Source organism: Vigna unguiculata, chromosome 10 (genome assembly GCF_004118075.2).
Source record: "Vigna unguiculata cultivar IT97K-499-35 chromosome 10, ASM411807v1, whole genome shotgun sequence".
Lineage (NCBI taxonomy): Eukaryota > Viridiplantae > Streptophyta > Magnoliopsida > Fabales > Fabaceae > Vigna > Vigna unguiculata.
The window spans coordinates 39451796-39474667 of NC_040288.1; the positions used below are offsets into that span (position 1 = coordinate 39451796).

Below are 22872 nucleotides of genomic sequence, written 5' to 3' on the forward strand. Positions count from 1 at the left end.
CAATTTTGCCACCTCACTACTATCTTAACTATGTTTATTTAAATTAAACGGATATGACTAAATTGAGTCACTTTATAAGACATTATAACCAAATTGAAATAACGAAAAATTAGATGACCAATTTGATACTATTAAACAAATACAAAAACTACAAAAATAATTTAACCTTATTTTTTTATTTAGTGAAACTATCTACTATATTTTTCCACTAAAGATAATTTTAAGAGATTTCATATTACATGAAGTATCCATATATATGACTTATACTTTCATAGTTTTCTTTTATTTTTATTCAATAAAAATGCAATTACAATGTTCGTAATTACAATGAAAGATGCAAACAAGTGAAATTTTGCCTCCCTACAAAAAGCAAATTAGGGTAAAAGAAGAAGGACATCATCCAATTGGTAGAGGCATTAGAGTGAGTGAAAGAAAGAAAAGAGTGAGAGAAAAATTGGAGATAAGAGATAAATTTGTATTATTATTTATTGCTGTGGTATTTTCATTTTTTTTTATCGCATAGTGGTGCGTTCTTCATCATCATCATAACATCTCGGAGGCGAAACAACGCAACTGGCAATCCCGACATGTACGGCGGCGGCGGCTCCTCCAAGATCGGCCGCGGCGCCCCCAACCGCCGCTCATTCCCTCCTCCTCCGGCGCCTCACCGTTCATCCGCTCCTGGACGGCGCCCCTCCCTTGGCGCATCCTCCCGCAACGCCGCGAAGGAGACGGCGTCGACGGCAGCGGTGGAGGAGACTTTCAGCCTGACATCCGGCAGCAACCCGCTTGCATTTTCGATGATCATACGGCTTGCACCCGACCTCGTGGAGGAGATCAGGCGCGTGGAGTCACAGGGCGGCACTGCGCGTATGAAGTTCGGCCCCAATCCTCACAATACAGGCGGAAACGTAACGCTTTACGCTCTACTTGTTTGGTTTTCAGCATTCGACTGGTTATTGCATCGAATCGAACGTTGAAGTGTTTGTTTATTCTTTTTTGTTGGCTGTTAGTTATGCTCATTTAAGTTTATTTGGAGTAAAAAAGCAAACGTTATGGAGAGTAATGGCAATATAGACTAGGGTAATCGCGTTTTCATAATTCAAAACAGAATTTGAATTTGAAATTATACGTCTATTTGTGAAATGTATGCATATTGTGAAATGTATGCATACTGTGAAGTTTTTGTGAAATTCATGCACGGAAATTGAATTTTACTGATTCTAAATCTGTATCAGCGTTACTTCATTTTGAACAGTGTTGTAATGATAGTCCTACTAGGAAGTCGGAGGGTCTGTTTGTTTACTTGTGTGTTTGTGTTCCTAATTTGCTACAGTTTGCAATGATATATGCTAAATCACCGACTTTTAAACTTACCAATGTTGTCTCTATTGGAGAGTGAAATCAGGTTACTTTTGTCTTCTGTTTCTGTGCTTTTGGGTTTTTTGTTAAGTTATTTCTGATTTGTAGTTTGGAATGAATGTTTTATTTGTGTCAGATTATAGATGTTGGTGGGAAGGAGTACAGGTTTACGTGGTCAAGGGAATTGGGTGACCTCTGTGATATTTACGAAGAGCGTAAGAGTGGTGAAGAAGGTAATGGTTTGCTTGTTGAATCTGGATGTGCCTGGCGCAAACTGAACGTGCAGCGTATCTTGGATGAGTCGACCAAGAATCATGTCAAAAGACGGTCAGAGGAAGCTGAACGCAAAATGAAGTCTCGCAAGTATGTAGCCACCATAATTGGGGATATTCCTTACTTTTTACCTCATGAACTTCATATTATGCGCTTATCCTTTGAAAACCTTGTCTTTTCAGTGATCTTTCGTATTTTTCCTTATTAATTTGTTATTGCTTGCATTTATAAGAAAATGCTCATGACACTTATGCTCAAAAAGAATAATATGTTTGTTCTATGGTATCTCGTGGAGCAATCTATTAAAGTATTTTCAGAATTTGAAGGTATGCAATAAAAGTCAATTGATACATAAAGTCAGCAATTCACTTTTTAGTGTAAAGTAAGCAATATCAATTATTGGTGGCAAATTAATGGTTGATGCTAGAGCCTCATGCATGATTAGTCGTGTGTCACTCTTATTCATTAGAGGGTCCAAGTCCAAATTTCAAACAACCACTAGGGTAATAGTATTGAAGCTAGAGTTTTGAACTTTTGTTGCTTAGTTTTTTGTAAGTCTTATCTATGCTTGCTACACCTTCTATTTCTTTCAGATTTCATTGCAATTTATTAAATAAAAGGAAATCGTAAGACGAGTTATGGGCTTTGATAGTAGATGTTATTGAGTTAGGGTTGGACTTAACTGGATCCTAAAATTGAGTTCATGAAGCAAGAATTACTCAACCCTTTATAAGGGGATATAAGGTTGACTCAGCTAAAAGTGAAAGGGAGGGAGGGAGGGATAGGTTCTAAGTTTGAGTCCTCCCACTAACAAAAACTAACATTAATAACTAATGTCTGCTGATAAAATAATTCAAGCATTTATAAGCTCCACAATGTTTATAAATATCCGTTACAACAACATTGTAGGGCTATTACATTAGGGATTCCTTGGATCCAAAATTATGATTCTGTGTTTGCTATTGTGGTTGTCATGGTCGCTGTGATTTTGGCATGCAACCTGATATTTGAACCACTGTGACCTCAACTCTTATGCGAGGCTATTTGCTATGTGGTATAGTAGATTATTGGTTTTTTTCCATTTTCTGTGCTCTGCAATACCTGTGAGTCAACTATAATAGATGTGAGATATCAACACACAGGCCTCATTTGGATTAGAATTTTGACATCTAAAGCGTGACGATTTATTGCACCACGTGACAAGGTAGATTCCACTAATAAAGCTGCAGGGCTAAGTAGATTTTTTTTTTTTAATATTGCCCTGGTAAAGCTGTCTGGTTAGGTAGAACTTTTGATAGTTAAAGGTTGCCCACTATCATATCTGTGATAGACTGCGGTACCATCTTGAATTTGGTTAGGTCTTACTCAACCTTAAAACCAAGAGTTGTGAGAATTGCCCTATCCTTTACAAGCTCTACATTATAAATGTCTATAGTGGATTGAATTTATATTATAGGCAAACAATATATGTGAGCATAGGGGGAACAGATTCTGGCCCAGTTTGCTATTTACTACACAGCAGTTCAGTTGTCTTGCAGCGCTCAGTTTGGTGGAGCTTCTAAATAATTTGTTGAACGGGAGCTTGAACCAAAATAATAGGGGTGAGGGAGGGAGAGTAATATAATTGTAGGTGTTGGACTGACTTTTGAGAGTCTTGAATCCCTGGAGTTTAGAGAGGTTTCATCATATCTTTTCTTCTCGGGTTTGCAGTCTTCTTGATTCTTGGTTCAGATCCAAGGATACGAGTTGATGTTAATCTGTCCATTTTCCTGCCCTTGTACTAATCAATTATGTAACGTTACGACATACAATGACACCAACATTCTATTAAAGCTTTATTTGCTTGAAATATGAGGAATGGTTTTCACATATTATTCTGTGATTCAGAATATTCAAGCTCTAATGTTAATATGTTGGCTAACCCTAATAAATGAGAAGGCAGGAAATATGGTTGTACAATATATTCTAATAATTACAAATACTTCTGGAACATGTACAGGAAACAGAAAATATTTTATCGTAAATTAGAGTACTTGCATAGTCTCAACTCAACATTTCTCTTAAAACAGTAAATGAACTTTAGTTGGCGTTATACTCAGCCAAATGTAACAGAGGTTCTTGGTCAGTATATACTCTATTTCTAATGTTAAAATCAATCAACTCATCTGTTTCTTTTTGTTTCTTTTCTAAATTGGTTGATTAGATTCTTCTTGTCATTCAATGAATTTTCTTCTTTTATTCCACAGTGATTGTTTATGGTGTATTCATCCTCTTCCCCCCTACCCTGTTTTCTTCTTTTGGCCAGTTTTTCATTTATTTGTGTTGTTTCCAACAGAGCCATTGTCTTAGAGCCAGGGAACCCGCCTATGAAAAGTCAGTTAAAGGCATTAGCAGCTGTTGAGGGTAACTTTTCTTTGTTTCTTGTATTTTTCTTTTGTTTCTTGTATTTTACAGTTTTATTTTTCCTGTAACACTTCCAGAGTATTGTTATTCTCTTATTTCATTGAGCTGAGTAAGTAGATTTTTTTTTTTTTAATTTATATATTGAGCATGATTACATGGGTATCCCCACTATATTTTCTTCTGCCAAGGCTTTTTACTTTTACAGTCTTTATTTTAATAAAAATTATATTTAACTATTTTTCTAAATAGCCTTGTACCTCCCTTGTCCAGCTACATCATGGAAGAGTTACAATAAGAAGAAAGAGGCTGCTGCACTTAAGAAAAGAAAAGTGGAAACCCTTCAAGGTGATTGAAGTTTACATCTTTCCGACATAGTTTCAATCAATCTCGAGATAGCATCACTTACCAGTATTGAAACCTTCCTTATAAATTTCTGTTAGCTCATGTAATTTATCCGTAATGTATGGAATATTTTTTAATAGTTGGTGGACCCCCAAAATCTTCCCATAGATCTGGATTGACTTCTACTAATACCAATACCAAGGGCAGAAATTCCTCTCCTCTTCCATCTCCACCAGATCCTTTTGCTGTTCCTTCCTCCCCACCGGTAGTTGCAAATATGTCTAAGAGCTTTGAGGATGCTATGCCTGTACAAATGACAGGTAAACAAGATACTAATGTTCTCTCTGAGAAAGAAATCTCTACCAGGACAAACAATGCTGTGAGGAACACACCAGGAGGCAAGGGGCCTAATGGGTCTAAACCAGCAGATTTGCAGGGCATGCTAATTTCTCTTCTAAAGGATAAACCTAGTGGAATGACTTTGAAGGTGCTGTAGAGGGTCCATGAATTGATTCTTCTTAGGCTTATTTTTAATTTCTTTAACTTTGATTCATCTAATTTATCTTCCTAACTGCCTCCCCTTTATTTTATAGGCTTTGGAGAAAGCTGTTGGAGACACACTTCCGAATTCCATAAAGAAAATTGAGCCAATAATAAAAAAGGTAAGTGGTGGGTTTTTTTGAGTCTATTGTTTTATGATACTCTTGTTGTCTAATATTTCATTTAATGTCGATGTTCAGATTGCAAAATATCAAGCTCCAGGAAGGTATATATTGAAACCGGAAGTGGATTTGGAAAGCTTAAATAAGCCTCAGATCGAAAGTGGAAGGTGCCTTTTATTTATTTTTAAAAAATTTTTAAATAGACCAGTACAACAAGTATCTCACTTTTGTGGGCCCCTTCGTGCATTTAAGGTCTATATTTTTTGTTACAGTTCTCCTGATGATAGTCACAGCCAGATGCCTACTCGTGAAGAGTTTCATGATCAGACATCAGCCCCACAGGGAGGATCTGAAGAAAAAGTTCCAAATGTTGATATGGAGGAAACGGTTAATGTAAAATCCAAAGTGGAAGAAGATACAAACAGTTTGGAAAAAATTGATGCCCAACATACTTCACCTGATATTCTTGGTGACAAAAAAGGTTCTGATCACAGTGAAGGCCAGGCAGGCAGCTCCAGTGATAGTAGCGACAGTGATAGTGACAGTGACAGCAGTGATAGTGGCACTGACAGTGGAAGCCACAGTAGGAGCAGAAGTCCTGCTGGATCAGGGAGCGGGAGTAGTAGTGAGAGTGAAAGTGATGCATCTTCTAGCAGCAAGGAGGGACTGGAGGGTTCAGATGAGGATGTAGATATTATGACTAGTGATGATGAAAAAGAGTCAAAACAAAAAGCCGAAGTCTCTGATCAAAGGATGCCCTTACCCATTCAAGGAAACTCTCCTGATGGAAGATCAATGCAGAATGAGGTTGATGAGAAGCAAGATGGTAATGAATCTGATCCAATTGAAATTGAAAAGGACTTACCTGAGGAACCGGAAGCTGAATTGGATCTACCTCCAGCTACCATTCCAAATAGAGGTGGAAAATATGCAGAAGAGGCAAGACCATTTTCAATTGACTATGAACAACTCCAGGAACGCCAAAATTATATAGGGAGTTTGTTTGATGAAAAAGAAAATGATGTTAAAGATAACTCTAGGCATGAACAGTCTGACAGCTCGGACAGGTTCTCTAAAGGTAAACATAAGAGGGTTTCTGATGTGAAGAATGTAGATGAGAAATCTGCAAAGAGGTTGAAAGCAGAAATGTCTCCCAGTATTGATGCGCAGACATTAAAAAATTCTCGGAACTTGTCTCCTTATGAATTTACTGAAGACATTGGTAAGGGACCTAGTGTACAAGTGTTGAACAGAGCTGACAGACAAGCGAATTTGAGTGTTGGCTTACAAAAGGGACCCAATCGAGCATTTCCTGGGAAATCTAGTTCAGATTTTCCACAAAAGTCCTCAGCTCAAACCCCTTTGGAAAACCCTTCCTACTCATGGGAAAAATCAGACAAACAAGGCGAAAGTGTAAGGCACAGCAAAAAACACTCAGCAAATGACTTCCCTGCCCGTGAAGCTTCTTCCGTGCAGAAAGATAAATCTCATAAAGATGCATCACATGAAGATATTAATGCCTCTGAGAAAAAGGTTTCAAGGAATCCCAGGGATGGTAGTAATGGAAGCAAAGAGCCACTATTTATGGATTCTTATTACCAAGAACAAGGTGAAATGGTTGGTAAATCAAGGGAACGCCGTCAAAGTTCACAGTCCCACTTGGGAACATCACCTAAGGAAAGCAACAGAATGATTCTTGATCAATCCCCTGTAACTAATGGGCAAGGTGTATCTCTTCAAAGAGAGCTTTCAGATTTGGAGTTGGGTGAACTTCGTGAGTCCACTCCAGATGAAACTCATGTTGCAAAGCAATTTGAACGAAAAGGTTCCTTTAAACAGTTGGAAAAGAAAGGAAACACGTCAGAGGATAGGAATTTGGATATCACTAGAGTAAAACCATCATTGAAGGCAAATTCAGATTCAGGAAAACAGTCCTCAGCCTTTGTAAATTCGGGTTTTCCCAGTAATTTGGACAGCACTTACAAAAAGAACTCAGATAATCATTTTGAGGATTCAACAAAATCTCGTTCTAGAGTTATGCAGACTCATTCACAACATTTGAAAGCTGATAATACAGAAGTTGGATCTCAAAACAAATTGGTAGAAACGAGTAGTAAATATAGAACTAATGAATCTGGAGTGAACCGAGATACTGACTTGGAAGGTCGCAGTGAAAGCAATAGAGGAATACCTGCAAATGCATCTAAACAACAAGACGGTAAAGGGGGAATAGTTTTCTACCCTGCAAAAGAAAGTAAAAGGCAAACATCTAATTCAGTGGAAGAGATCGCTGACGGAGGAAAGGATTCTGGGTTTGCTGATAGGAATCATAGTGATCAAAAGAAGAGAGAGTCATCTTCAGATGAAAATAGTTGCTCTTATTCAAAATACGAAAAGGATGAGCCTGAATTAAAGGGTCCGATAAGGAGTTTTTCTCAGTAAGCATCTTAAGCTTTTTCAATTACATTGTTGTTCGAGTAGTTCATGTTCTGATAGGGTACTCCTCGCCTTTGCACTTGCTCTTTTTGTCATCTGATATATTTTTTCCTATGCAATGGTAGATATAAAGAATATGTCGAGGAATTCCGTGACAAATATGAAAGTTACAATTCCTTGCACAAGATTTTGGATAGTTACAGGTAAATGCCCTTACAAATCAAGGTTTCATTGTTTCTTCTCTTAGACATTTAGTTTGATTACCTGTCTGATGTTCTGTTTAACACCGCTACCCATAATTTATAGGGACGAGTTTCAGAAACTGGGTGATGATTTAGAACATGCTAAAGCCAGGGATACGGATAGATATTATGACCTTCTGGGACAGCTGAAGGAATCCTTTCGACGTTGTGAACCGGTATGTTCTATTTTGCTCCATTCAATGGATGCAGTATTTTGTATAATTGTGGCAGAGAGTTGGACAAATCATGTTTAATACATCATTGTCTGCATTTAACAGTTTCTCAAAACACTGACACGCTTAAGCTTTTTCTATATAATCTCATTCATTTACCTTTCTGTTTTGGATGATATAGTGTTTGAAAATATTTGTACTCTCTAAATCACGCATACGATAATCTTGAAGGAATTTGTGTTTATTTAAAGTGATTGTACACGAGGAAATTAATACCCTAGTTGACGTGGATGTCTTTATCTGGTTAGTCTTATTATATTAAATGGCAACCTGTATTCCGTTAACAGCAGTGGTAACTGACTGCCAGTTCCCTAGTTCGACTTGATGTAATTTAGTTGAGTTTAACATTAAACTAATTAGTGATTTATCTTTTGCTTAATAAGAGTTTGTGTTTGGAATATTGAAGTTTTTTTTCCTCCTGGTGTTTCATCATTCATGTTGTATAGCTCTCCTTGTATATAGTAATATATCTTTTTAACTTGTGAGCATGATGGACTTGCAGAGACACAAAAGGTTGAAGAAAATATTTGTTGTTCTTCATTTGGAATTGGAGGTAATTATTTATCTTCTCTCATAATTGCTTAGTTTTATTGCTTCTTTGTACATGTTCCTAACGCTTCTTTGTTCTCGCTTTTTTGCAGAATATTAAACGAAGGATCACGGACTTTGCAAACTCGTATAATAAATGATGAGAGTGCAAGAGTTCTATATTGATGAAGGTTAAGAACTTTTGGGAGATACACGATGTGCAGTTTAGATGAATTTTTGTGTAGGTTGGGTATGCTCTTTTTCATACTATTTATTGGTAGAGCCATCTATCTGTGTATAAATGAAATTTTGTCTTTTTTGGTATTATAGCTATAGGTCTGCCATATTTTTTAGCTCAGGCTGTCCTTCCTTTTGTTTTTATGTATATTATTTTACTTAGAAAAAACAAAATCTGAAAGATTTATTAGTTTTAAAATTTTCAGAGGCAAAATGTAAACGAAATTTTTACATTAACTGAAATCGCAATATTCATTTTTGTAAAGACGTAATATTTAAGTCGTGGGTTAAGTATGATTCAAATTTTAATTACGAGCATAATTTGCTGCTGTTTTTCTTAGTTAAATTTCTGTTCGTATAATAATTTAAAGGGTCAAAAGATAAGAGTGATTAAATTGAAATTAAATTTTAGAATAACTAATCCAATCTAATTGCTTTTTTTTTTCATCTTATTATCCAATGAACTCGCTATTTAATCCAACTTTGATTTGATACATTTCACTTTGAACAATTGTTTCTCCTAGAGGTGAAATTAGGTTTTTTATGAACTGTTAAAAACGTTGAAATGTGAGATTTGTTTAGTTAAAATAAAGTAGTGAAATTGACTAGCAATTTATAGTTCAAGGATTATTCTGTTATATTATTTATTTAAAAAAACAATTTAATCATTTTCTATATTTGATCGAAGATATAACAGCATTTGTTTTTTGTAGTTATATAAATCTTAAAAATTAATTTCATTCAATACCTTTTAGAAGTTTATTCATGTATGGAAGTATAATTTCTTTTATTCTTTTTCTCTTTTATTTCTCTACTTTTTATTTACCCACATAGATTAGGTTTCCACATTGAACTAGTTATAATATAGAATGCTCTCTCTATTTAATCATCTTAAAAAATGTTTTAGAAATTTTATGAATCATAATGTCTCAATAGTCTCTAACCTATAAAGTAAACTGTTCGTTAAAACATTTCACTCTTTTTCATTACAATTGGGAATACTTGGTCGGAAAATAACATCTGGGGCAGAGTTAAAAAATGATTTTGCTTATTTTAAAATAATTATTTTAGATATTCAATATTCTCATAAACCATGTGAAAATATTTATTAGTAATACAAATTTTGATTAAAATAAGAAAGTTATTTCACTAGAAAAAACATTTCTGAAAAAGGCATTTATGTACGAAAATTCTTTTACTTCGTATGAAGCAATGCATGCGGATTTTAAAAATTCATCCATGGCCGATCCAATTACGTGTGTCAATCTCCATTAAGACGGTCTCTACTTTCTTTTGGAATAACATCGCGATCGTGGCACTTTGCACACTGATGGATGATGATCACGCGCACAATCCACATCATATCACATCACATAACATCACCATCCATACATGATGATAATGATGATGGTGATGATGCGTATATCCTCGTCACTCCTCACTCGTCCCACTCTCTTTGGTTTCTGAAATTCCCAGCAAAAGAAACAGTCCCAGAAACAATCATCAAACTCCCAACTACGTTTTTGTTCCACTCATCATCCCACTCCACTCTCCAACCTCAATTTCGAATAAAAGATTCTTTCTTTCACTGTTTCAAACTCGCTGTTTGATCTCACTCCAACCACGAGATGCTCAAAAGTTGCGCCTTTTGAGTCTGTCACTTTCGTTAAATTCCTGAAGGTATTTGAGTTCGGTGGTCATTTTCAACTTCTTAGTATTTCTGCAAATTTAATTATCATTTGTGGGTCTTTGGCGAAAAAAGGTTTTTTTTTTTTTCTCCATCACTTTTGGAGTTTGTGGGCTATTGCCTTTTGTATTTGTGAGGTTTCTGAGGTTCATGCTGTTCCTTGGGGTTTTAAAGATTGTCAATTCAAATGGTTGAGGGAGGTTTTGAGTGAGTTTGTTAAATGTTGCCTGATTACAAGAAATGATGTTCATATTTGGGATTTTTGAGTTAATTGCGGTTTGTAGAGGTGAAGACTGGCCCAGACAGTACCACTGTTTTGATTTCTTTGCGTTGTAGGTTAGTTGTTGTTGTGGGTCTAATCCAACTCAATTGTGCAATGCAGTGTAGCATATTGTTATCCTGTAAATGAGTTTTTGTTGTTTGATCCATTAACTCTTAAATAGGTAAATTGGTGATTTGATGTATTTGTTTTGACAGAAAGCAAATAATTTTTAGTTCGAGAGGGCTGTCATGCTGAATGTTGTTGCCTATGAGTGGAGTAATAGGGATGAATTCTTCAATGGATGATATGACTTTGATTCAGCAAAGCCAGCGACATCACTTGGTTGTGAGAGAGCTTGGTGAGGAGATTGATTTGGAGATTGGACCTGGGGAGGATGACCCTTCATTTGGTAATGGTGCTCTAATTGGTGCACCAATGCGGGAATCTTCTGCTGAAGAACATGGTGAGAGCAAGCAGATGGGGATGGTTTCTCAAATTCGTAATGATTCTCAAGATATGTCCAAGAACCAACAGGTGAAAAGGAAGAAGAAGGTTGTCAAAAGATGGAGAGAAGAATGGGCAGACACCTATAAATGGGCTTATGTTGATGTGAAGGAAGGGACACCTAGGATTTTCTGCTCTGTCTGCAGGGAGTATGGCCGGAAGCATAGAAGAAATCCTTATGGGAATGAGGGCAGCCGAAACATGCAGATGAGTGCCCTGGAAGAACACAATAATAGTTTGCTTCACAAAGAGGCTCTACGTCTTCAAATGGCCTCCAAAGATAAAATTGTGGTTGACAAGCCTATTTATGTAAAAGGTTGGCCATCTCAGAATGCTGCAATAACTGTTATGTACAGATAATACTTTTATTCTTTTCAAATTATAATGGTTGTATATTCTGCTTTGTAATAGTTGACTTGAATCATCTGTTGTGCCCTTCCCCTATTCATTTTATTTTCTGGTCATAGTTTTATAAAAAATATATTTGTTAGTTGTGTTTCAAAATAGATGCATTCAATCAATTACATAGGATAATAAGAATATGCTTCACTTCTGCATTCAACATTTCAAATGATCTTTAGTTCATGAAGTGCAAGCATTATGTTGTTTGTTAGATATTGTAAACTACTATGCTACTTCCTTTAGTGGTTAAACTACTGAGTGATTTCAAAGCATCCTATGGCATACAACCCTTTTATTAATTTTATTTTGTTCCATCCACTGGTTTAATGGTTGCTTTACAAAACTTAGTTTCCCTAGACACTTTTAATTTCAAATGCTTGCTTTCTCCTTTTCTTACCGAATAATATAATATTAGTTTTAGATTTTGTTTACAACTGTATCTGTATGCTGACTGTATCCTGGAGTTGTATGTTGTTAGCTTAAAAACATGGTATGTGCACACTCATTCTGTTAGCCAAGAGAATTAACCAGCAGATCAGTTTAACTGTTTAGTTAGTTGCTCAACTGTACTGTTACAACTGAACTACAGCTGCAACAGTATACCATACACAGTTTCCTTTTATATTCGGAGCTGTGGTCAGACAATAGGGTTATTTCATTTTCTACTAGAAACGGAATAGACCATTTTCAGACTCTCTCTCAACTTTTTCTCTTGGGTTCATCTCCTTTTCTCTTACTGTTTCCTCCTTTCATATAGTGCTGTATTAGAGGATCTGGTTCTTAATCCCTGACCTCAGTGTAAATGATACATATAATTTTAGTTCTTTTTTCTCTTTACCATATATATCTAACAATCAAGATTGTATTATCGTTATTACGATATGTTTCTTCTCATTTTTTCTTCTGAGTGATATAGTTTTTATTTACGGTTGAAGTAGTCAGTTTCTTGAGATGAGTATATGGAATTAATTAGAAGTAATCTTGATATCTGACAATCAAGGAGTGTTAACAATCAAGATTTGTATTGTCTAACAATTAAGATTTGTATTGTCTAACTATTAAGATTTGTATTATCGTTAATATGGTAAATTTCAGCTCATTTATGTTGTTCTGAGTGCTAGAATTTGTATTTTACAGTTGACATAATCAATTTCTTGAAATGGGTATACGTTGGTTATCTGCATACTAAATAATACGTGGAATTTTATCAGGCATCATCTTGATATCTGACAATCAAGATTTGTATTATATTATTATGGTAAATTTCAGCTCGTTTCTGCTGTTCTGAGTGTTAGAATTTGTGTTAGAATTTGTATTTTTCTGTTGATAGTCAATTTCTTGAAATGAGTATATGTTCGTTATCCACACACCGAATAATATGGTATTGATTAGAAGTAATCTTGATATCTGACAATCAAGATTTGTGTTATCACTACCATGGTAAATTTCAGCTCATTTCTGTTGTGCTGTGTGATAGAGTTTGTTTTAGAGTTGACAATCAATTTCTTGAAAAATATTGGTTATCTACATGCGGAATAATATATAGAATTGATTAGAAGTAATATTTCTTATAAACATGCTTATGTTCTTGAGTATTGTCTAACAATTCTATAATTGAAGTTGCCATGTCAAAAACGGCTGGATCAATTCTTGAAGCTACTCTGAAAAGGGACCCTCATGAGGTTGAATTCATTCAGGCAGTCCAGGAGGCAGTTCAAGCCCTTGAAAGAGTCATAGCAAAAAACTCTCGGTATGTTTTATTCAAATGGTTATAATTTTATATTTGTTTATACACAAATGATAAAGACAATGCTTTAGTATTGGATTCTTCTCACCAATATTCTCACGTTTCAGTTATGTTAACATCATGGAGCGCTTGTTGGAACCTGAAAGAGTGATTGTTTTTAGGGTTTCTTGGGTGGATGATAGGGGCGTGACTCATGTAAATCGGGGCTTTAGGGTACAATATAACCAGTCAATGGGTCCATGTAGGGGTGGTATTCGTTTTCACCCATCAATGAATTTAAGTGTTGCCAAGTTCCTTGGTTTTGAACAGGTATTATGAGTAATTTTGGTATACATATAATACATTATTTCTCATGACTAATGACTTAACTTCTGTAGAATTTATTCTATTTTAATACTATCATTTTTTCCATGACTTGGAAGCAATTTATGCTTCTTTTGCTATTTGTCTACCACAAAAATGCAAAGCGTAAACGATTTTGTTAGTCAATTATATTTGGGAGATATGTTATGCACTTACTTTTTTCATTTCATTAGCATGGTATAGCCACCTTTTTCTTTTTTATTATCTTTTAATATTGAATGTGATGTCACTGGTAGGACTGTTTGATAGTAGTCTGTTTTTTCTTTCCTTCTTTTGAAAGGAGAATATATACATTAAAATGTGGCAAAATAAATATTAAGGATTGAAATGTTTCTAACATGCCTTTATCTTGTGTGATCTATGTACATTTTGTAAGGAAACACAATGGTTGAGACAGAAAACCTTTATTCACTCAAAATACTAACTATACAATGTCTTGAGTTTGGTTGAGAAAGGATGTATATACAGCCTTTATTTGTTTAAATTTGACAAATATACAGAGAGTCACATATTGGGAAAAGTTAAGAACCTAGATTCTGAGCTTGACTTCTGTGTTGGACCACTTTATAGTTTATATGACATCCTTCTCTACAGACTTTAAAGAATGCCTTATCACCATACAAATTGGGAGGAGCAGCTGGTGGGAGTGATTTTGATCCAAAAGGAAAAAGTGATAATGAGGTGAATTTTCAACTTATTCAACTCGTTCTCTGCTCAATTAGTTTTCTAATGACTAATTGTTACTTTGATAGATTATGCGATTTTGCCAAAGTTTCATGAGTGAGATGTATCGCTACTTGGGACCTGACAAGGTAACTAAAAGCACACTTTTCTTCATTATCGATTTAACTTTTTCACATTCAAGGCCTATTTCATGAATTATTGTTGAGATGGATGTCTATTAGGACCTTCCATCCGAGGAAATGGGTGTTGGCACTCGAGAAATGGGGTATCTTTTTGGACAGTATAGACGTCTAGCTGGTCATTTTCAGGTAATTCATTCATACACTCTCAAATCCTAACTATTTGGTAGAAACATTAATAATTTACTTTTTTCTTATGTATTCCCCCCTGCATGCTTATCCCTCAGATCCGAGTTCCTTGATGCACTTTTTGTATTAACATTTATATAATAAATCTTAATGACCAATAAAAAATTGAATAGATAAGTAAGCCTTATTTTCTACATATTTTGTAATTTCATAATCTCTTTAGTCGATAGCTTATTACCTTTGAAGCAAAATGACGTACAAGTCCAAGCAGCAGAAAATATCATTATGAAAATAAAGAAATATTAGAAGTAACCCTTGTAAATAACCCTTTCCCTCTGGATTCCAAAGTCAAGCTCCTCACACAGAGATAATTCTCTTGTTCTGACTAATAGAAGCTTCCCTAAAACACTGATTCTTCCCGCTCACCCCACTTTGATATTCTTTATCCCACATGTATTTCCCCTTATCCAGTAACTATCTCAATACTGAGCATCCTCATACTTTTCTTATCCTTTCTTGCCTCTCTTCAAATATATATGCCAAATATTGGGCCCACTTGTATTTTCCTTTTGTCTATCCTGTCATACATGATGTAGATTGGGTTTACATTTTTTTTCCCTATTTCTTTCTCATCCTTTAGAGGACCAGTAGAAGTTCTAATGGGCTGGGTTGGGTATGCATGAAGAAGATCTTCAGAAGCCCCTGCTGGCTGAGTAGATATGGTGGTGGATAGCCTAACCACTAGAGATGAATAAAATATTAGAGTCAAAACCATCGAGAAGGGTTAATTTATAGACATGATTTATGATACAACCAACTTTACAACATTGTTTGATCCATGTAACTTATTCCCCGTTATTACTGAAAACTCCCTATTGTGGCACAATAGTAATGTGTGGTGTTCCAGGAATCACGACTATGACCTGAAGCCTTTATCCCAGAAATTTATTGTCATTGTTGCCACAACTGTTGATGTAAAGAAAAACCCTCACTACCACCGTTTCTGATGCTGGTGTTTCTTTTACAAGAACTGTTACATTTCTGTTCTGATAAGATAAGAACAAACATGAGACATAACAGCACTGCAGGCAAAGAGCACTCAATCTAGCTTTCTCTATCCTCCATCTATGAAATTGACATTGGTCTTTTATTTTTCTTCTGTCTTCTAAGTTCTAATTGGAGTCTTTACCTCTTTACATATTTCTTTTATTTTTCAACTTGTGTGGTTATTATGTTGTGTGTTTCAACTATTAGTTATAATTCCTTAATATTTTAATTACAAATTATATTTAAATATTTAAAATAACATTTGTCTTTCTATGTGCTATCCCATATGGTGATTTTGGGACTGGATGCTCTTCTCTTCTATCCGAAATTGACAACTATGGACTTAATTGCCAAATCTAACAGTAAAAGAACTGGTTGTTTTTTGCCTTTATGGGCTTGGGATCATTGCTTTACTTTGCAGAAAAGAATGTTACATATCTTGAACTGAAACATCATGTATAGTGCTACTTGTAACATGTCTAATCAGTTTACAAACATGTTAGCATTTGTGGCAGAAAAGAAAACTGTTTTTCTTTTGCTGGCTATTTTTCATGTGTATGCCTTACTTATGCAGGGAAGTTTTACAGGGCCAAGAATATTTTGGTCTGGTTCCAGTCTTCGACCTGAAGCTACTGGCTACGGTCTGGTAATTTCAATATTTAATTCTTATTCTCTGTGGATGCATGGTTAGATGTGAAAATTTGAGTGATTAAGTATGAAACGTAACCCATGTAGCCTTTCATTTTCTGTCCCTTTATGTTTTGGTATTTGTGTATGAGATAACCTTTTATGGCAGGTCGTGTCAATTTCTTGTGCATATATTCAATAAAAAAATAAGACTAATCCCTAACCATTATTGACTAAAATCTTTTCAGAATAAAGGGCATGTAACATACAAGAGCATTCTGTCCAAGATCATCATAAAAGGTTCTCTGCATCTATTGTTTCAAGTAATTAAATTAACAAATTTGGCATGTCCTTCTGCAGGTTTTCTTTGCCCAGCTCATGCTTGCTGACATGAATAAAGAACTTAAAGGACTAAGGTTTCTATTTAAATTTAGACCATTTCATAAACACTGTTGCTACTGACGTTCAATCTTAGTGCTTCTAACTTTCTGACCATCATTATTTTTATAATTAAGTATCCTTACGAGGATATAAATCTTTTATTTTCACGTTGATATAATATTCTTTTCTTGAATTCAAAATTCCAACAATATTAGAGACTTGGAAACTCCCATTTTCAGTAATTTCTTTTGCTAACTTGTTAGTTTTTTTAAGACAATTATGTATTGTGAAATTTGTTACTTTGATTTCACTCATTCATGTTACTGAAATACTTTTATAAATTATAATTTATAATTTCTTGTAGATGTGTTGTGAGTGGTTCTGGAAAGATCGCAATGCATGTTTTAGAAAAGCTAATTGCTTATGGTGCTCTTCCTATTTCAGTATCAGGTAATATCGTTTTTTTATGAATATAGGGGGTTACTGCATGTACTAGGAGGCTGTCTGTATTATTTTATTTTAGAAAAAATGAAATTTTATGCTTGGTAAATAAGTCTAAGATTCTCACTGTCTTATAACTTTGAGTACCTTTGTGTATCCTGTCTCTTCAAGGAGTACTTTTTTAACAAATGCATTTGTCAGATTCCAGAGGGTATTTGTTTGATGAAGATGGATTTGACTACATGAAAATATCATTTTTGAGAGACATCAAAGCTCAGCAAAGAAGCTTGCGGTTTGTATCATTTCTCTTGTTTGTTTATGCTTTTTGCTTACGATTTTATATAATTTTACTGTCCTTGTTCATAAATTGACAATATGTAGGGACTATTCAAAAACCTATGCTCGGTCCAAATATTACGATGAAGCAAAGCCATGGAATGAAAGGTGTGATGTTGCATTTGCTTGTGCTTCACAGAATGAAATTAATCAATCTGATGCCATTAATTTGGTCAATTCAGGTTGTCGTGTACTAGTTGAAGGTAGTTGTTCTCTTAAGATGCAAATGCAATACTGTCCCCATGCTGCCCCCGCCTCCACTTCCTTCTTCCTCATTTCAACTAGTGGAATTGACTTGTTGAATTTGAATCCTAGGTTCAAACATGCCGTGTACTCCTGAGGCAGTTCATATTTTGAAGAAGGCTAGTGTTCTCATTGCTCCTGCAATGGCTGCTGGTGCTGGAGGGGTGGGTTTTTTGCTTTTGTTTTCCTATGTATATTGCATACATATTCCCACCGTAATCACAGTGACATTAATGATTGTGCTAGTGTTGGTGGTTAGAGCCACCTTAACTGAATATGTAAACACTTTAACTGAAAATGTATATTATATCCACCTTAACTGAAAATATTGATGCAAAGATAGTTATGTATTATAATAGGTTTATTAAACTTTCATTATATGCAAATATTTAGTGGTTACTTGTGAAATTGATGAGCACGAGGCTTGGTTCGATGATAAGTTTACGACCTATGGTCATTGGTTAGTCATGGAAGCACCCTCTCTCTGTCCATCAGAGTTTGTGTTTATTTGACTTTCTTGAAACCCTACAATGGTGAGGTGCACTTCTTGTCTTTTTAAACTAATAATCATTGACCTGAACGTTTCACTTGACTGTGATTTAGCACCACAAAGCAGTCAATTGACTTGATACCCTTATGGACTACTATTAGAATCTCTTGTTAAGCCATGTCTGAATAGGCTCATTTTGAGCGTTTTTCATTTCACCACATAAAAAGTCAGATTGAAACCGTGATCATGATGTATAGGATTGGTTAAAATCATTTAATTGGTTTTATTTTCAATTGATGACAGATTCAATTTGAAATCAATATTAGCTATGACATTTGTGTGGGTCTTTCTTAAATCTTCTCTTCTCCATGCTAACTTGCTTGCAGGTTGTGGCTGGAGAACTTGAACTGAATCATGAATGCAGTTTGATGCACTGGTCACCGGAGGACTTTGAATCTAAATTGCAGGTAGTTTGGTGAAATCAATTGCTCTCACAAATTATATAGTTTTCTTAACATTTGTGGTTTATTCACCCCAAAAAATCAGTTTTTAAAGTAAGGCTTGCCAAATCATATATTTAGTCAATGTAGAATCTCTAATATACCCACTCATGTTGAGAATTGACACCTCAAGCATGAGACTAGGTATTTACATTTTTAATGAATTGTAATGGTTGCTAGATTTGGTGTTGTCTAGTTGTATGTTGTTCTTATTGACTTTATTCACCTCTTGTTGTTGTTGTTTATTCATACAATACACAATACAATTTATAGACTCACATTTTCTGACCGTTGTACTCTTAACGGCAATAAACAACTATAAATGGCTAACTTATTAATTACCCAGACTCCAACAGCTAGTGCATTAACTACCCACAACAGCTAGTTTCTTACAATGACTAGTTACCCATAATGGCTAATACATTTAAGTTTATTAAAAACCCAACAAAACTCTCCCGTAAATTTAAATGTTTCTTTTATTCTCCGTCTTCGTTCCTTTATTCTTTATCCCGGCTTTCCATGATCAATAACTCTTCTCACATTGTACTTGTCCCTTTCATGAATAGTTAAGTTCTTCACTTTCTTCAGTGCTGCCTTCGCTTTCACTTTGTACTTCGCTTTCCCTGTGGCTAACTTGTTCTTTGCTCTCTCAATTTTTGCATTCTTAGTGGCAGACTTGTTCTTCTCATTGTCCGACTTGTTACTCATTGGGTTCTTTGTCTTTGTGGCCGACTTGTCGTTAACTGAGTTCTTGTCAATAGGTCGACTTCCTTTTGAAAGATCAGATCACACCCACGTATTGTTGTGCTCAATCTCCTCATCCATTTCAAGTCGCCACTTCTCATCTTGCACCTCCAGTGCAGCTCTCAGATCCTTCTCAACTTGCAACTGTTCTTGCAAACTTGAAACATTTTGTTCAAGTTTCAAGCGCCACTTTTGCAAAGTCCGTTTCCTTCTCTCTACGCTTGCTTGTAGAATTGAATTGTCTCTAAACTCCTTTTCAATTCTCTGTTGCAAAGGAGGAGCTACTTGAGCTTTTCACATGCTCCATTGAGCTATCTGAGTACTCTACTTGCTCCATCAACTTAACCGAGCTATGTAGGCGCCCTACCAAGTTAATTGAGCTAGCCTCATGCTCACCATATTGTCCGGGGTATCTACATGCTCCACCACCTTGTATGGGCTATTTGCATGTCTCACCATCCTTATGCAACCTACTTGGTTGTCTTGCCAAGCTATTCACGCTACTCGATTGTCTTGTTGAGTTATCAACTCTACTCAGCCTTCTTGCTGAATTCTCCATGCTACTCGGTCTTCTTGCCGAATTCTCCACTTGCTTATGCTCAAACCCCGAGCTACGCGCCATCATCAACAATGTCGCTTCTTCTTTTCCTTCTTTTGTGAGATTAATCGTCTCTTCTTTTCTACTCTCAAATTGACAATCTTTTGCAAAATGTCCGACCTTACCACAATTGAAACACTTGCCTGAGTAACAGTCCTTCGCATAATGGCCACACTTGCCACACTTGAAGCACTCAACATGAGTTGCTCGATCGACCTCCTCTCCATGGACCTCGTCCTTTTCCGTGCCAATTTTGTTGACTGGACTGTTCTTTCTTTTCTTGTCCTCAGCTTTGACCACTAGGATTGCTTCCTATACCTCCTCGGTATTGTCCTCTACCTTGAGTGGTCTGAGCCTCTCCCTTCATTTGAAGTAGTTTATCAAGTGGCTCCGCCTTCTTCTTCTTCTTCCGCTGCTCATGTGCCTCAAGTGACCCAACAAGCTCTTCAACCGTGAGCGTTGATAGGTCCTTGGACTCTTCAATCGTGCAAACCACGTTCTCAAAATCATCTGTCAATGACCTCAAAATCTTCTCCACAACTCGGCTAGCGGGCAACGTCTCTCCATTTCTAGCAAGTTGGTTCGCCACGGTTTCAACCTGAGTTATGTACTCGGGTACTCCTTCTATCTCTTTCATCCTCATGCTTTCTAATTCACCCTTGAGTGTTTGATGTAGCACCTACTTCACTCAGTCATCCCCCTTATACGCCTTCTCCAATATGTCCCACGTTTCTTTTGAAGATTTAGCACTTGCAACCTTCTCAAAGCTAGTCTCGTCCACAGCTTGGTACATGATGTACAAAACTGCCTTGTCCTTCTCACGTGCGTATTTCAGCACTTTCAACTGGGCATTTGACCAACCTGTAGTGTTGGTTGGTATATCGAAACCATCTTCAACCACCTCCAAATTTTCTTGGGAGCCAAGAAGAGCCTTCATTTTTAGACTCCAATTGTCATAGTTGACTGTCTTTGTCAACTTGGGTAGGGAGACACTATTTGTAAGACTGGCCATTTCACTCTTTTTTTCAAACACTAAAACACTTGAGCTCTCTAGCTCTCTTTTTTTTTTCAAACACTCAAGCTCTCTAGCTCTTTTCTCAGACACTCAAGCTAACTGGCTCTTGATACCACTTTGTAGACAATCAACCTCACTTATGAAAAAACTTTATTCACCTCTTGTTGTTATTTATTCATACAATACACAATACAATATATAGACTCACATTTTCTGACCGTTGTACTCTCAACGACAATAAACGACTATAAATGGCTATAAACAGCTAACTTATTAACTACCTAGATTCCAACGGTTAGTGCATTAACTACCCACAACAGCTAGTTTCTTACAACGGCTAGTTACCCATAATGGCTAATATGTTTAAGTTTATTAAAAACCCAACACCTATTCCATTTAACTTATCTCATTCTTAAGTTTTTTGAAAAGAATGATACAATATCCCTAAAATAAGTTATGTTTCTTCTTTGCAGAGGAATACATTTCTTCTTTTAGTTACTCATGTTTAGTTAACAATTTTTCTTTCACACTTCAGTGAACTTTTTTAAGGAAATCCTAAATCGGCTGCCTCAATGCTTAGAATGTGACTTGTATATCTGTTGCACAACTTCACTTAATATAAATTAGTTTAAACTGAAATCTGATATGACACTAAATGTAGTTGGTTTTAAATTGAAATCTTACATGCATAAACGGCTTAAAAGTTACAACTTTATGTCAACTTCTGTCTTCAAATTCACTAAATGTTTCCTGGGGCAGGATGCAATGAAGCAGACTTATCAGAGAGCTATCAAAGCTGCAACTGATTTTGGTTATCAAAAGGAAAGTCCCGAGTAAGTGCTTTCTTCATTAACCTTAGAACAACAATGAAGGCTACTATACTACATAAACTTTAATTCCCAGAATTAACACTCCCCGGTATAAATAAACATAGCAGATATGTGTCTGAGATGCAGTGTTTTTCTATTGTAAAAAAACTTAAAACACCTATTAGCCATCCTTGTATTACTCTTTTATCCGAAAAAGTAAAATAAAACTTTTAATGGCAACTATAGATTCTTGTGAGTGTTGTTTCCTTTAATGGATTTGTTTGAATGAACATTTGAATTGTCTTCTAAATTTTCAGGGCTCTGGTGCATGGAGCAGTCATATCTGCCTTTCTAACCATTGCTCAAGCCATGACTGATCAAGGCTCTGTATAGAAGTTCATATTGCAAAGTTTTGAATGCATCCAAATGCTGATAGCACCGTGGTTGAAGATCTGCATTCACTGAATAATCCAAATCATTGCTGCTGCTAGTGTCAAATTGTCAATGCTAGGATGGCACTATTGCCAAAGCATATTTCCTTGAAAAATATATAAGAAAGATTAAGCTTAGAAAAGAAAGATATTTAGAGGATCATATTTAGTTTAACAATCTTTGTTGTTCCCAACAAAAAGGAGAAAGTGTCCTTAGCTTATTGAACTTGAGATTATAAATAAAAAGGTTAGCATTGAAATTGAATATGCTTTCTTGTTTAGAAGTCTTTCTGCCAATGTGAGAAAATCAGTCAATGGAGATTGATCCAAATGAGAAGGATGAACACATGTATTATACACATTATATAATGTAAGAAATATTTAATTATTAACCAGTTCCTTGCTAATTATATTTTTAAAGTTAAATTATCATTCAGAAGACTTGGTCGTGGACATATATCAGGATATTGGGTGGTTAAAAAAAATCATATAAACTAAAAATAAGTGGTATTCATGGTAAAAAAAAAAATCGAAG

The 22872-nt window shown here is 35.6% G+C and overlaps 2 protein-coding genes across 6 annotated transcripts; both read left to right on the top strand.

Annotated features, from left to right (window-relative positions):
* The first annotated feature begins 486 nt into the window (after nucleotides 1-486).
* On the top strand, nucleotides 487-8833 carry LOC114166834 (dentin sialophosphoprotein). Its single transcript, XM_028051694.1, has 12 exons — nucleotides 487-911; nucleotides 1499-1725; nucleotides 3971-4038; nucleotides 4309-4383; nucleotides 4521-4867; nucleotides 4974-5042; nucleotides 5121-5209; nucleotides 5315-7480; nucleotides 7604-7681; nucleotides 7785-7896; nucleotides 8456-8506; nucleotides 8595-8833. The coding sequence occupies exons 1-12, from the start codon at nucleotides 588-590 to the stop codon at nucleotides 8640-8642; spliced, it is 3654 nt and encodes a 1217-aa protein (XP_027907495.1). The 5' UTR covers nucleotides 487-587; the 3' UTR covers nucleotides 8643-8833.
* Nucleotides 8834-9955: 1122 nt separating this feature from the next.
* On the top strand, nucleotides 9956-22602 carry LOC114166517 (NADP-specific glutamate dehydrogenase-like). Of its 5 annotated transcripts, none has more exons than XR_003599944.1 (16): nucleotides 9956-10398; nucleotides 10883-11487; nucleotides 13194-13323; nucleotides 13428-13629; nucleotides 14278-14364; nucleotides 14436-14495; nucleotides 14589-14675; nucleotides 16297-16368; nucleotides 16710-16765; nucleotides 17095-17180; nucleotides 17373-17463; nucleotides 17553-17615; nucleotides 17690-17710; nucleotides 17823-17914; nucleotides 18627-18707; nucleotides 21857-21930. XR_003599944.1 is itself a non-coding variant. In XM_028051258.1 (16 exons), exons 2-16 carry the CDS (start codon nucleotides 10923-10925, stop codon nucleotides 22297-22299), a joined length of 1917 nt encoding a protein of 638 aa, XP_027907059.1. In that variant the 5' UTR covers nucleotides 9958-10398; nucleotides 10883-10922; the 3' UTR covers nucleotides 22300-22602. The 5 variants fall into 5 exon arrangements, 2 of the variants coding, with proteins under 2 accessions (XP_027907059.1, XP_027907060.1); XM_028051258.1 differs by adding an exon at nucleotides 22224-22602 and having other exon boundaries at nucleotides 9958-10398; nucleotides 17553-17710; XM_028051259.1 differs by lacking the exon at nucleotides 9956-10398 and adding exons at nucleotides 10513-10741; nucleotides 22224-22602 and having other exon boundaries at nucleotides 17553-17710.
* The last annotated feature ends 270 nt before the right edge of the window (nucleotides 22603-22872 follow it).

Bases quoted from the DNA above. Each gene is read 5' to 3' on its own strand.
- LOC114166517 (XM_028051258.1), top strand. From the start codon at position 10,923: ATGTTGTTGCCTATGAGTGGAGTAATAGGGATGAATTCTTCAATGGAT. The intron at 17,464-17,552 runs GTTTGTATCATT...GACAATATGTAG, and splicing joins GCTCAGCAAAGAAGCTTGCG to GGACTATTCAAAAACCTATG. The intron at 17,915-18,626 runs GTGGGTTTTTTG...ACTTGCTTGCAG, and splicing joins TGGCTGCTGGTGCTGGAGGG to GTTGTGGCTGGAGAACTTGA.
- LOC114166834 (XM_028051694.1), top strand. From the start codon at position 588: ATGTACGGCGGCGGCGGCTCCTCCAAGATCGGCCGCGGCGCCCCCAAC. The intron at 4,039-4,308 runs GTAACTTTTCTT...TCCCTTGTCCAG, and splicing joins GGCATTAGCAGCTGTTGAGG to CTACATCATGGAAGAGTTAC. The intron at 4,384-4,520 runs GTGATTGAAGTT...ATTTTTTAATAG, and splicing joins AAAAGTGGAAACCCTTCAAG to TTGGTGGACCCCCAAAATCT.